We start from the raw sequence: 12,760 nt of genomic DNA on the forward strand, positions 1-12,760 counted from the left end.
CAGTTAGATCGCGGTTATACAGAACTCTAAAGATATAAAGCAACATAAAAATGCAAAATGACATTACCACTTTTGGCAGGGGGAAACTTGCAAAGTCTGGCACTAAAACATCAAAATGGTCCCAAAATTCTGAATAAAGAGAAATGTCTCTTTTTCAAGAGATTTCAAGCCTGATTCGCCAGTGTCTAGCAACTTGTATGCTCGTTTGTACTTGTGCAAAGATACTGTAAAAAGCTAACCGTGTGGTGCAAGTGGCATATTCTAATCTGTTATCATTTTAACCACGCTTTGCACAGATGCCAATAACTACACAATGTGCAAGGCAGGGGAGAATCATGCCCACCCATAATTTCTTATGGCAGGGCAAGGGCATGCCAGAAGTCCAGAGTGAAAGCCTTTTTGCCTCACAGTGCCCATGGAATTCAAAAGCTCACTCCCCAATACTAGAGAGGACAAGATAATACCAAATGTATCAGTAACACACAAGGAAATCCCATCCAGTCAGTGATTTAAACAATAAACTAAATTTCATACTCAATCCTGAAATGATCTAGTCACAACGTGATCACATTCATGATAAATTACAGAGCATTCTCTCTGGAGTGCTTACATCTTTTCAGCATGCGGCATCTCTGTTTACCCTGGTGGTATTTGTGCATTTCTTGTTTTATTGCAAGTGTCCTAGCAGTTACTCATCATCTAAGTAAAATAAAAACAGTGCACAGCCATCAGGAAAAAATCTGGAATGATTTTATCCTTACAGACCTTAAAGGGACCTGATTCTTCACTGCACTGCAGTGTTTTATTCAGCATAACAAAGAGAAACTACTTACGACCACAGCACTGACTTACATGCAACCTATAGAGAGTCAGGGCAGAATTCGGCCCTGATAGGTGAGATAATGGACCTGTATCTGTCCTAAATAGAAAGTCAGGCCCCAATCTTTGATTGATCAAAAAGCACACAGTAGAACTAAGGATGGGAGGTGGAGAGCTTACCAGACATTAATACAGTAAATTACGGCAAAGAAACTAGTTTTTCAATGTTTTATTTTTGTTTCTTTTTAACAAGGAAATATTATGTCTAACTCTTTAGTCAGGCAAAGCTCTCCCACAGGCACTTTTGGGAGGAGGTTACATTTCTGTTGCAGGAACACTGATTGGAATCTGCTGTGGACAAGTGAAGATGAGGACAGCTAGGGCACATTGATACCTTCAAGACCAAGTTACAACACAGTTTAGCTCAACAATCTCATAAATATTAGTTTCTGGAAACGCAAGACATCAGGCGTCTCCTGTCCCATTGAGACATCTAGTTCCATACCTAAAGCACTGAGGCTCAAAGTATTTAGGCAACCTAGTCCCAGGGAGTCTGGACCTGAGTGTCTAGGGGGCTTGTCTTCACTGCATTAACTCAAGGTATAACTTGAGTGATGATTACCTGACTCCTGTTCACATACAGAAACCTCTAGCTGTAGTGTAGCAGTGCTTTAAACTCAAGCTAGCTGGCCTATCAGATGTAGGTTGAAGCTTGAGTGCTGTTGATGCTCAAGCTAGTAATGCAGTGGGGATGCAGCCACAGGCTACAGCTTGAGGTAGCACAACTCATCAGCTGCTAATCCAATCAGCGTGTAGCTTGTTATTTCGCAGTGTGGCCATTGTCGCTCAAGCTGGAGTGAAGTAACTCGAGCCAGCTGTTGCAGTGAAAACAAGCCCTAGTTTTATCTACAATCTAAGACATCAGAGAGCCATGTAGTTATGCAATAGGGGAGTAGCCATCATGCTTCACACGAATAATGCTTAGCACTTATACAGCTGTTTTCATCTCCAAAGCGCTATGCAGACGATAACCTGCGCAAAAGCCCTGTGAGGTAGGCAAATTCTATTAACTCTATTTTACAGATGGGGAAGCTGAGGAAGAAAGTTTAAGTGACTGGACCCAGGCCACAGCAGGAGCCTGTGTCGGAGGTTGGATTTGACTTCAGCACTTCGCTGTGCACGACACCTGTCCCTACATACAGACAGCACAGGTACAAGCAAGACTGGCACTATTTTGTTTTAAAAAGCTGTGACTGTCGCCTTGTTTCTTACTCTAAAATACTGTGACAGAAATATATTTACAATCTGAGGCTTTAAACCAAATTACCAGCAAGCTGTCATTGGTCACAGCTCCGTCCCTGGATCTATTCTGCAGTTCATATAGAGTAATAAGAGATGGCTCAGTCACAGAACAAAATGTAAGACCTGTTGACTCAATATTCGTTCATAATTTAAGGACACTTTGTTTTGCCCCATACAAGACCTAAGCACAGGCCTCTGTGTGTCCGACCCATTCACCTCCACCTTGGCATTCAGTTGAATTATTCTTATTCATATTACAGTAGTGTCTCACTGGCTCAGGTGAAATTGGGACCCCATTGTGCTAGGCACTGTACAAACACATTGTCAGAGACAGTCCTTGCCCCAAAGAGCTTACTACCCCAAAAGATAAGACAGGCAAAGAGTTGGATGGGAAACAGAAGTGATTTCCCCAAGGACACACAGAAGGTCAGTGGCAGGACTGGAATAGAATCCATGCGCTATTTACTGGACCGCACTGCCACAATTCAGATTTCAGGTGTTATTGTGGGGTTCATAATAGGTACCCAAAAGAGCTAGGTGAATACTGCAGAAACCATCCTATGAATATTCACTCCAGCCCCCTCTTGTTTTTACTTTCTGTCAACATTCATGCATTTGAGTTTTACTGGAAAAATATGGTTAGAAAGCAAATTTCCAAGTCGTATGAGTAAGAACTTGCAATAACCAAGAAGAAATTAAAAGACTGGGACTGTTCAACTTAGAAAAAAGACAGCTATGGGGGGATATGACAGAGGTCTATAAAACCAGGAATGGTGTGGAAAAAGTGAACAGCGAAGTGTGATTTATCCCCTCACATAACACAAGAACCAGGGGTCACCCAATAAAATTAATAGGCAACAGATTTAAAACAAACATAAAGAAGTACTTCACACAGTGCACAGTCAACCGGTGGAGCTCATTTCCAGGGAAATTTGTGAAGGCCAAAATTATAGCGGGGTTCAAAAAAGAATTAGGTAAATTCATGGAGGATAGGTCCATCAGTGGCTATTAACAAAGATGGTCAGGGATGCAACCCCATGTTCTGAGTATCCCTAAACCTCTGACTGCCAGAAACTGGGAGTAGATGACAGGGGATGGATCACTTGAAATTTCCCTGTTCTGTTGATTTTCTTTGAAGCGTCTGGCACTGGCCATTGTCAGAAGACAGGATACTAGGCCAGATGGACCATTGGTCTTATCCACTATAGCCATTTTTATGTCCTAACCAAATTTTAAAATCACTTGCCTGAGCATTTCTTGCTCACTCATTTAATCAGGGATTAGGAACACCACCATGTGACTTATCTGACCAATCATAACTAACCAAGACAATTTGTATGGTTACTATTAAAGTGAACTATTCACAGTCAAGCCAAAGAGCCAAAAAATCATTGAATAATTTTAAATAACATATACATTTGAAAAAATTGCAGTCTGCTCATGGATATTCTGTGAGCAGAAAAACAGGTGTTTTGGATAAATTATTCATCGTTAACTATTTGCTCAGCTCTAGTATCCAGGAATAGTCTGGGAGTCCCTTAGGATTTAAAGCAAGCTGAGCAACTGACACTATTAGAAGAATTCAGGTGTGGTTTTATAATATCTGGTTCAATGGACTGCATTAGATCGCTCTCACTAGCAATTATGTGTTTCACCAGGCATCTGGAAGCTTCGTCTATATTTATGTTTTCCTGCAGGTGAAAGAGAGAGAGACATTAATTAGCCAAACAGTAGACACTCCATGTTGCATATCTTCTATATTCTAAGGTCAATTCTGGACAAAATCTAGCGTTTACTTTCCTATAAAAGCAGACTTTAAAAACTGACAGGATTTAATAATATTTTGTACAGATTACATTAATTAGTCATTATATACACTGTCATTCAAATATCTATTGAATAACACACAGCAATACCATTTAGCCTATGAAAACCACTGGTCATTTGTATAGCTCATGAAAGCTTATGCTCAAATAAATTTGTTAGTTTCTAAGGTGCCACAAGTACTCCTTTTCTTTTTTTTGCAGATACAGACTAACACGGCTGCTACTCTGACACTAGAAGGGAGTTTCAAAAATGGGTAAATAGCCATATTTTTGCACCTGCATAAGTAGCCTGATTTTCAAAAGTGTTGAGTACTCAGCAGTCATTACTGCCCTCTGTAGCTTTTGTGTTTTAAAATCTTGTACATTTTTTCAGTTGATTTTTCTGCCTGATGCACAAAACGATACGTGATGAACAAGATCTCTGAATACACAGATACAGAACTGAGTTTCTGCTAATACAAGTAAGCTCTAGTGCAATATTTGGGTTCATTGTTTTGTTTGTTATAGATACAGAGTTAGCACCTATTTAATTCCCAGAAGGCAATATCACTTTTAGTCCAGCTTCAGAGATAGAGATCCCCATCCCAAGGAGTTAGGCTCAGAAGCCCGGCATATCTTTATACATTTGCCTTCACTTCTTCAGTTCTCCTGCTCCCCTTGTAGCCAATGGCAACACTCCATAGAGGCAATGGAACCAGGTCTCATCCCTTTGTACTATAATAAAGAGCTGAAATCTAGGGAGCAGATCAGTCTTTTAATTGGTTCCTGGGTTTTAAAGGATCTCTCTCTCTCTCTCTCTCTCTCTCTCTCTCTCTCTCTCTCTCTCTCTCTCTCTCTCTCTCTCTCTCTCTCTCTCTCTCTCTCTCTCGCTCACACACATACACACGACTGTGCTTAAATATTTAAATGTTGACCTCTAAATAATATCCCTTGATTGTAAACAAACAAATCATAACACAAGACGTTTACAAATCTAACAGCCAGTATGGAACTGGGAATCAATATGCACCAGCTGCAACCTCAGACCTACAGTGCATCTCTGATTTTCTGACACCAGACTCCCAAATTCCTCAGCCATGCAACAAGTCATTTTCAGGGCACTGTGAAATTTAATTAGAAGACATAGCCAACAAGAAAAAGATCTCAAAGCGCTGGTTAGAAAAAAGATGAAATAGAATGTCTCTCTCTCTCTCTCACACACACACACAGACTTACACTTCTGCCACATTGTATTTGATGTCCTTAATAAAGTGACTAACATTCCATCTATCCCCCATGCTGCCTCCCTTCTGGAGAGGCAGGGCAGAGTTCTAAGGAATACTTCGTCAACTATCTGAAAATTACCTAAACTCTAGTAATATTTAAAAACAGTAAACAAAAGGCCTCATTGTTAGAGGCTTGAAATAAGCTTCCTAAGGGGATGATAGAAGGGAAGGAAACACTGGAAATGAGCAAGAGGGAGGTGTGAACTGCAATTTAAACCATAGAACTATACGAGCCAGGCCTGGCCTTCACTTAAATATTTTGCCAGCATAGCTCCATCAGTTAGGAGTGTGGGGGGAAAAAATCATACCCCAGGTGACAAATATCCTGGCAAAAGTCCTGGTATAGATGCCGTTAGACTGGCAAAAAAGGCCTTTTGCTGACATAGCAAAGAACTCTTTTGCTGGAATAAGATGCATCTCCACTATGAGTACACAAGGTCAACAGAATCTGTCTGTGGTCTCAACCTTTCATGGATTCCTTCTGTGGCCTTAGGCAAATTATTTAAAGGGAGTAACCTCCCTACCTCAGTTTCCCATTCTGTAAAAACAGGCGAAGACTTGCTTTTTGCCACCACAGGCATGAAGTGAGGGTTAAGTAATTAATATTTGACAGTTCTTTGAGGATGACCACATTCCTGTGCTGCCTACTGGACAGAAATGCTTAGTGAGTATGTTTCTGGATGAGTGGGGGACTGATTGAACCATCACTTACACTGGCTTTACAGAGGTGACACACAGGCTTGTCTACATGTAGCGTTCCACTGTGGTAACTCAAGGTTTTATTTTAAACCCAATTTGATAGATTGGTATAACAGGCTGCATGTGTAACGCTGACAGACCCCAGTCGCTGATGGGCAGGATTGAACCTGTGACCTCTGGAGCTTAGTGCATGAGCTAAAAGCCAACTGGCTCTTAGCTATGGCTGCAGAGCAGACTTTTTTTTTCTCTCTCTCTCTAAGTGGTCTCAGTGCCACTAGATGGGACACAACACCACACACAGAAGGTGTGTGGGTTACACATGGACATGAGTTTCAGTTTAAATCAGTTATTTCACCTTAGGTTAAGTCAATTAGGAACACATGTCTACACTTTGAGCTGCAGAGGGGGGGTGACTCCCGGCTCGAGGAGACATACTTACACTAGCTCCCATTGAGCTAGCATGCTAAAAATAGAGTGTCACCACAGTGATGAAGCAGTGGGAGGAACTAGCTGCCCAGAGTACGTACCTAGCGTCTCAGACATCGATGTCTTTGGAAAAACTCCCATGGACTTCGTGGAACAGACCCTAAGCTGGAGGATAAACAAACCTGCAAATCTTGGTATTATATAGGTGGTGGTCCCTTATTTTATAGCTTGCACATATGCTCCAGACAGGTGGTGTATATTTTAGAGAGGTTTCATTATAACAATATGTGCCTAATTTTATTTCAAACATTCCATTCACACACCATCTGCCCCCATACAGCCTTTGGTCTTTTTATCTCTGAATTCAAGCAAGGCATAAATAAATACCCTGCTATTACATTTGGTGGCCTTATGAAGAGAATGAGTCTTTGGTTTTTATCATTTAATTTTTCAAATATAATTTTCTAAACATCTTTATTAACATTTTGGTTACCACAAAATATCTTTTAAGCCACTCTCTTTAAGTAACCCACAAGTGTATCGGTGGCCCTATCTGAGCATTTCATAAACATTAATGAATTTATCCTCATGTCACATCTGTGGAGTAGGGAGGTATTACCTATCCCCATTGTACAGGTGAGAACTGAGGCACAGGGAGGTTAAGTGACATGCCCAAGGTCACACAGGAAGTCTGTAGCAATGCCAGGAAGTGACTCCAGTGCTCCCAAGTCCCAGTTCAGTTCCTTAACCACTTGCTACCTTATGTTTATATCACCTTTTGTTGTGACCCTAATCTCATGGTGTCTGGCCCGCATCTTAGGGCCGTGGATTGATCTCTGCTGTATTACTGCTGTTGCTCTGGTCTGCCTAATGAAATATTGATTTCCACCCCCAGCCCCAATGTGCTCCTCAACGAAATCAATAGCCCACTAGACTGCAAAGCAGCTGGAGACAAAAGAAGATGATCTGCTATCCCAACACGGGCACTCAGAGGTTCATGGATTTTAGAGGGTTGGATGTTCTGAAAAATCAGGGGAAGGGTGTGTTCAAGGAAGCAAAAGAAAAGATAAGTAACAGAGAGAACACACAGTAAGATGGTGGTGATGGATAGGTTAGAATAATCAAACATGCCCTAGTGCTGGTACTGAAACAGCTCACAGTATAATAGGAAATAACATTGATTGATTTCTAAAATAGACAAAAAACATAGGAGGAGCAACTGACAGACTGAAATCGTGTCTTTCCATTCTCCTCCTTTACCATTCCCTTACTGAGTGCCTTTGTTCTGTACAATACAGGCCACAGGAATTCCACTGCTGAATGCAATTCAAACAAAGAACTATTGAAACACTCAGTCCACCCTCGGCTTTTCCTTATGTTTTATTCACCTTATATTTGCATGCTGAGTAGGCTCTTCCCTTCATTCTAAAGGGCGCAACACAGAACCCATCTCTGGGATAGTGCCACTTCAGATCATCCCGGACCTGGCTCCACTGTGGGGGATGCTACTCTCCAGTTGGGATTGCTGCCGCTCCTATTTTAGCCTCCTCTGAAGTCACCTTTATGGACGTCCAAAGAATACGGAAGTTCTAGCTCTCTAAGATACTTCTATGGCCCCATCACCATAGCAGCTGGCACCTCACAATCTTTAATGTGTTTAATCTCACAACCCCCACAGTGAGCTATGGAAGTACTATTATCTCCATTGACCAGGTGAGCTACTCATGCACAGGGAACTTAAATGACTTGTCTACAGTCTAAGGTTCACACAAGAACTCATTGGCAGAACAGAACTGACCACAGGTTTTCCAAGTCCCAGGCTAGCACCCTACATATTCCATTCTTCTCTACTTTGCCAGGACAGAATATAACAGTAAAGATTAGCACTTGATAGTCTTTATTTCTAATGTTACAAATAACAAGGAGGAAAAAAAATTTGGAACCATCATTGGACAGCAGAAGGGAGCAGTAAAGGGCATATACCAAATTTGAATTTGCTTTGCAGTACGCCTTTAACTATATATCCATAAAGGAAGGAATAGCTCCTCTATTTGTGTGCTGCTTTCCGTGGTTTTTACATGAGTTTCAACTTTTTAGCCAATTGCTATGGGAAATAATGTCACTGTCTAGAAATGTAACATTAAACAAATGAGAAAATAAACACTTTATTGAAAGGGTCTCCAAGCACTGCACAGTCTCAGTGTGCTACTTAGTATTTCTGACTGGCTTCCACCCCTTATCTGTTGTCTCATTCGAACACAAATGCAAACCATTAACATCGAGAGCATTCAGTTTTAATATCTGAAATAAATCCCCTTGGACTAGACTGGCTTTTATTTCTTTACTAATGAAAAAGGACCGTTGTTAGTTTTATGAGCCTTTCACACTTCCAATGAAACATCTTATTCTTTGCAATGTGGAGAGCTTGGATTTATCGCCCGGGTTGCCCCCGGTGCAAAATTACTCCTAGATTTCTATTGTCAAGTTGCTTCTTTCTATGACTGCAAAGGTGTTGCTTCTGAAATCGGCAGGGATCTATAAATGAGAGTCAGACACATGCAGGTGTAGTTGACCCCACTTGCATCTGGCCTTTGGACTTTCAGAGGTAAGAGTACAAGCCTCTATTGCTTGAGCGAAAAAAAACAGAGAGGAAAATACCTCCCTCTAACTGCAAGCCGTAGCAGATGCATAAACCTCCAGACACTAGATGGGGGCACGGACCCACACAGATGCTCATCTATTGCGAGTTATACAGGCAATGGCTTTCGAAGCATTTTCAGGTTTCAGAGTAGCAGCCGTGTTAGTCTGTATCCGCAAAAAGAACAGGAGTACTTGTGGCACCTCAGAGACTAACAAATTTATTTGAAAAAAGAAAAGGAGTACTTGTGGCACCTTAGAGACTAACCAATTTATTTGAGCATAAGCTTTCGTGAGCTACAGCTCACTTCATCGAATACATTCAGTGGAAAATACAGTGGGGAGATTTATATACATAGAGAACATGAAACAATGCGTGTTAGCATACACACTGTAACCAGAGTGATCAGGTAAGGTGAGCTATTACCAGCAGGAGAGCAGGGGGGAAAATACCTTTTGTAGTGATAATCAAGGTGGGCCATTTCCAGCAGTTGACAAGAATGTGTGAGGAACAGTGGGGGGGGGGGGAATAAATATGGGAAAATAGTTTTACTTTGTATAATGACCCATCCACTCTCAGTCTTTATTCAAACCTAAGTTAATTGTATCCAGTTTGCAAATTAATTCCAATTCAGCAGTCTCTCTGGGAGTCTGTTTTTGAAGTTTTTTTGTTGAAGAATTGCCACTTTTAGGTCTCTAATCGAGTGACCAAAGAGATTGAAGTGTTCTCCGACTGGTTTTTGAATGTTATAATTCTTGACGTTTGATTTGTGTCCATTTATTCTTTTACCGAGAGACTGTCCAGTTTGCTCAATGTACATTGCAGAGGGGCATTGCTGGCACATGATGACATATATCACATTGGTAGATGTGCAGGTGAACAAGCCTCTGATAGTGTGGCTGATGTGATTAGGCCCTATGATAGTGTCCCCTGAATAGATATGTGGATACAGTTGCTAACGGGCTTCGTTGCAATGATGGGTTAGTGGTTCTGTTGTGTGGTGTGTGGTTGCTGGTATTTGCTTCAGGTTGAGGGGCTGTCTGTAAGCAAGGACTGGCCTGACTCCCAAGATCTGTGAGAGTGATGGGTCATCCTTCAGGATAGGTTGTATATCCTTGATGATGCGTTGGAGAGGTTTGAGTTGGGGGCTGAAGGTGATGGCTAGTGGCGTTCTGTTATTTTCTTTGTTGGGCCTGTCCTGTAGTAGGTAACTTCTGGGTACTCTTCTGGATCTGTCAATCTGTTTCTTCCCTTCAGCAGGTGGGTATTGTAGTTGTAAGAACTCTTGATAGAGATCTTGTAGGTGTTTGTCTCTGTCTGAGGGGTTGGAGCAAATGCGGTTGTATCGTAGAGCTTGGCTGTAGACAATGGATCGTGTGGTGTGGTCTGGATGAAAGCTGGAGGCATGTATTTAGGCATAGCGGTCAGTAAGTTTCCGGTATAGGGTGGTGTTTATGTGACCATCGCTTATTAGCACCGTAGTGTCCAGGAAGTGGATCTCATGTGTGGACTGGTCCAGGCTGAGGTTGATGGTGGGATGGAAATTGTTGAAATCATGGTGGAATTCCTCAAGGGCTTCTTTTCCATGGGTCCAGATGATGAAGATGTCATCAATGTAGCGCAAATAGAGTAGGGGCATTAGGGGACGAGAGCTGAGGAAGCGTTGTTCTAAGTCAGCCATAAAAATGTTGGCATACTGTGGGGCCATGCGGGTACCCATAGCAGTGCCACTGATTTGAAGGTATATATTGTCCCCAAATGTGAAATAGTTATGGGTGAGGACAAAGTCACAAAGTTCAGCCGCCAGGTTTGCCGTGACATTATCGGGGATACTGCTCCTGATGGCTTATAGTCCATCTTTGTGTGGAATGTTGGTGTAGAGGGCTTCTACATCCATAGTGGCCAGGATGGCGTTTTCAGGAAGATCACCGATGGATTATAGTTTCCTCAGGAAGTCATAGGTGTCTCGAAGATAGCTGGGAGTGCTCCGAGTGTTGGGCCTGAGGAGGGAGTCTACATAGCCAGACAATCCTGCTGTCATGGTGCCAATGCCTGAGATGATGGGGCGTCCAGGATTTCCAGGTTTATGGATCTTGGGTAGCAGCAAATACTCACCAGCAACCACACACCACACAACAGAACCACTAACCCAGGAACCTATCCTTGCAACAAAGCCCGTTCCAACAATATCCACATATCTATTCAGGGGACACCATCATAGGGCCTAATCACATCAGCCACACTATCAGAGGCTCGTTCACCTGCACATCTACCAATATGATATATGCCATCATGTGCCAGCAATGCCCCTCTGCAATGTACATTGAGCAAACTGGACAGTCTCTCCATAAAAGAATAAATGGACACAAATCAGACATCAAGAATTATAACGTTCAAAAACCAGTCGGAGAACACTTCAATCTCCTTGGTCACTCAATTACAGACCTAAAAGTGGCAATTCTTCAACAAAAAAACTTCAAAAACAGACTCCAACGAGAGACTGCTGAATTGGAATTAATTTGCAAACTGGATACAATTAACTTAGGTTTGAATAAAGACTGGGAGTGGATGGGTCATTACACAAAGTAAAACTATTTCCCCATGTTTATTCCCCCCCCCACACACACACACTGTTCCTCAGACGTTCTTGTCAACTGCTGGAAATGGCCCACATTGATAATCACTACAAAAGGTGTTTTCCCCCCTGCTCTCCTGCTGGTAATAGCTCACCTTACCTGATCACTTTCCTTACAGTGTGTATGGTAACACCCATTGTTTCATGTTCTCTATGTATATAAATCTCCCCACTGTATTTTCCACTGAATGCATTTGATGAAGTGAGCTGTAGCTCATGAAAGCTTATGCTCAAATAAATTTGTTAGTCTCTGAAGTGCCACAAGTACTCCTTTTCTTTTTCAGCATTTTCACATGCCAGTCCTGTATGGCTCCAGAACACAGGGAGTGAAGACATGGCTTCAAAACCATTTTTGCCTACAGTCTCCCCACCGAACACTGGAACAGACTGACAGACTCACTGGATATCTTAGGACAAAAATTAATTTCCTTTCTCCTTCATACATTAGTAATACCAGCCAGATATTATGTATATATGTGTGGTGGTGGGGCAGAGGAGGTAATCAAACTAGAATTAGAGCAGTTCTGTGCAAAACAGCACACACAAAACTTTAGCAACTTGCAACGCATTTTCAAGTGATTTCCAAGCCAAGACTTAAAAGTATATCTAGTTTTGCCTGACCTGTCTTGTTTCCACATACAAATCACGTCCATTTTCATTGGGAAGGGACAAGGGACAAATTATTGCCCTGGCAGGCACAGTTTAAAGCTCCTCTATTTGAACAGGCAATAGAGGTGATGTGTATGTGTGTGCTGAAAGTCATGGATCTCTGTCTGATAGTAAAGCACAGAGGAGTTTTTCAGCTTTATTGGTCACATGAGGGCTATTTAAATGGTGTGTGGTAGGAAGGAGAAGTCTTGCTACTTTGGACAATGCATCTTTTGCAACTGAGATGACATTGTAGCTTAAATTTATGACAGGATTACCTAAAAAATCAGGGGCGGAGTTAGACTGAAATCTACACAACTAAATAAAATATTGAGAGGTAAGCATACATCAAAGAGCAACCAGGCCCTCAAGTGAGAATGTAGCAATAAGTATAAATTATGACTGTTTTGCACTGTGTTCTTACACAGCAAGGCAACCTGTCAGAGTGAATCCCCAAGTCCTTTCAGTGCCCTGAAGACTGGAATGGATTAAATGTTTCGTT

General features: G+C 41.8%; 1 protein-coding gene across 1 annotated transcript in view; it reads right to left on the reverse strand.

The window, feature by feature from the left end:
- Positions 1 to 1,033: 1,033 nt before the first annotated feature.
- Positions 1,034 to 12,760, reverse strand: part of RAB38 (RAB38, member RAS oncogene family) — a 28,186-nt gene continuing 16,459 nt past the window's right edge. Inside the window, exon 3 of the mRNA XM_048841920.2 lies at positions 1,034 to 3,812. Coding sequence (XP_048697877.1) covers positions 3,660 to 3,812 — 153 coding nt within the window. The 3' untranslated portion in view covers positions 1,034 to 3,659. The remainder of the gene's footprint in view (positions 3,813 to 12,760) is intronic.

This window comes from Caretta caretta, chromosome 1 (assembly GCF_965140235.1).
Source record: "Caretta caretta isolate rCarCar2 chromosome 1, rCarCar1.hap1, whole genome shotgun sequence".
In the NCBI taxonomy this organism is placed as follows: Eukaryota; Metazoa; Chordata; order Testudines; family Cheloniidae; genus Caretta; species Caretta caretta.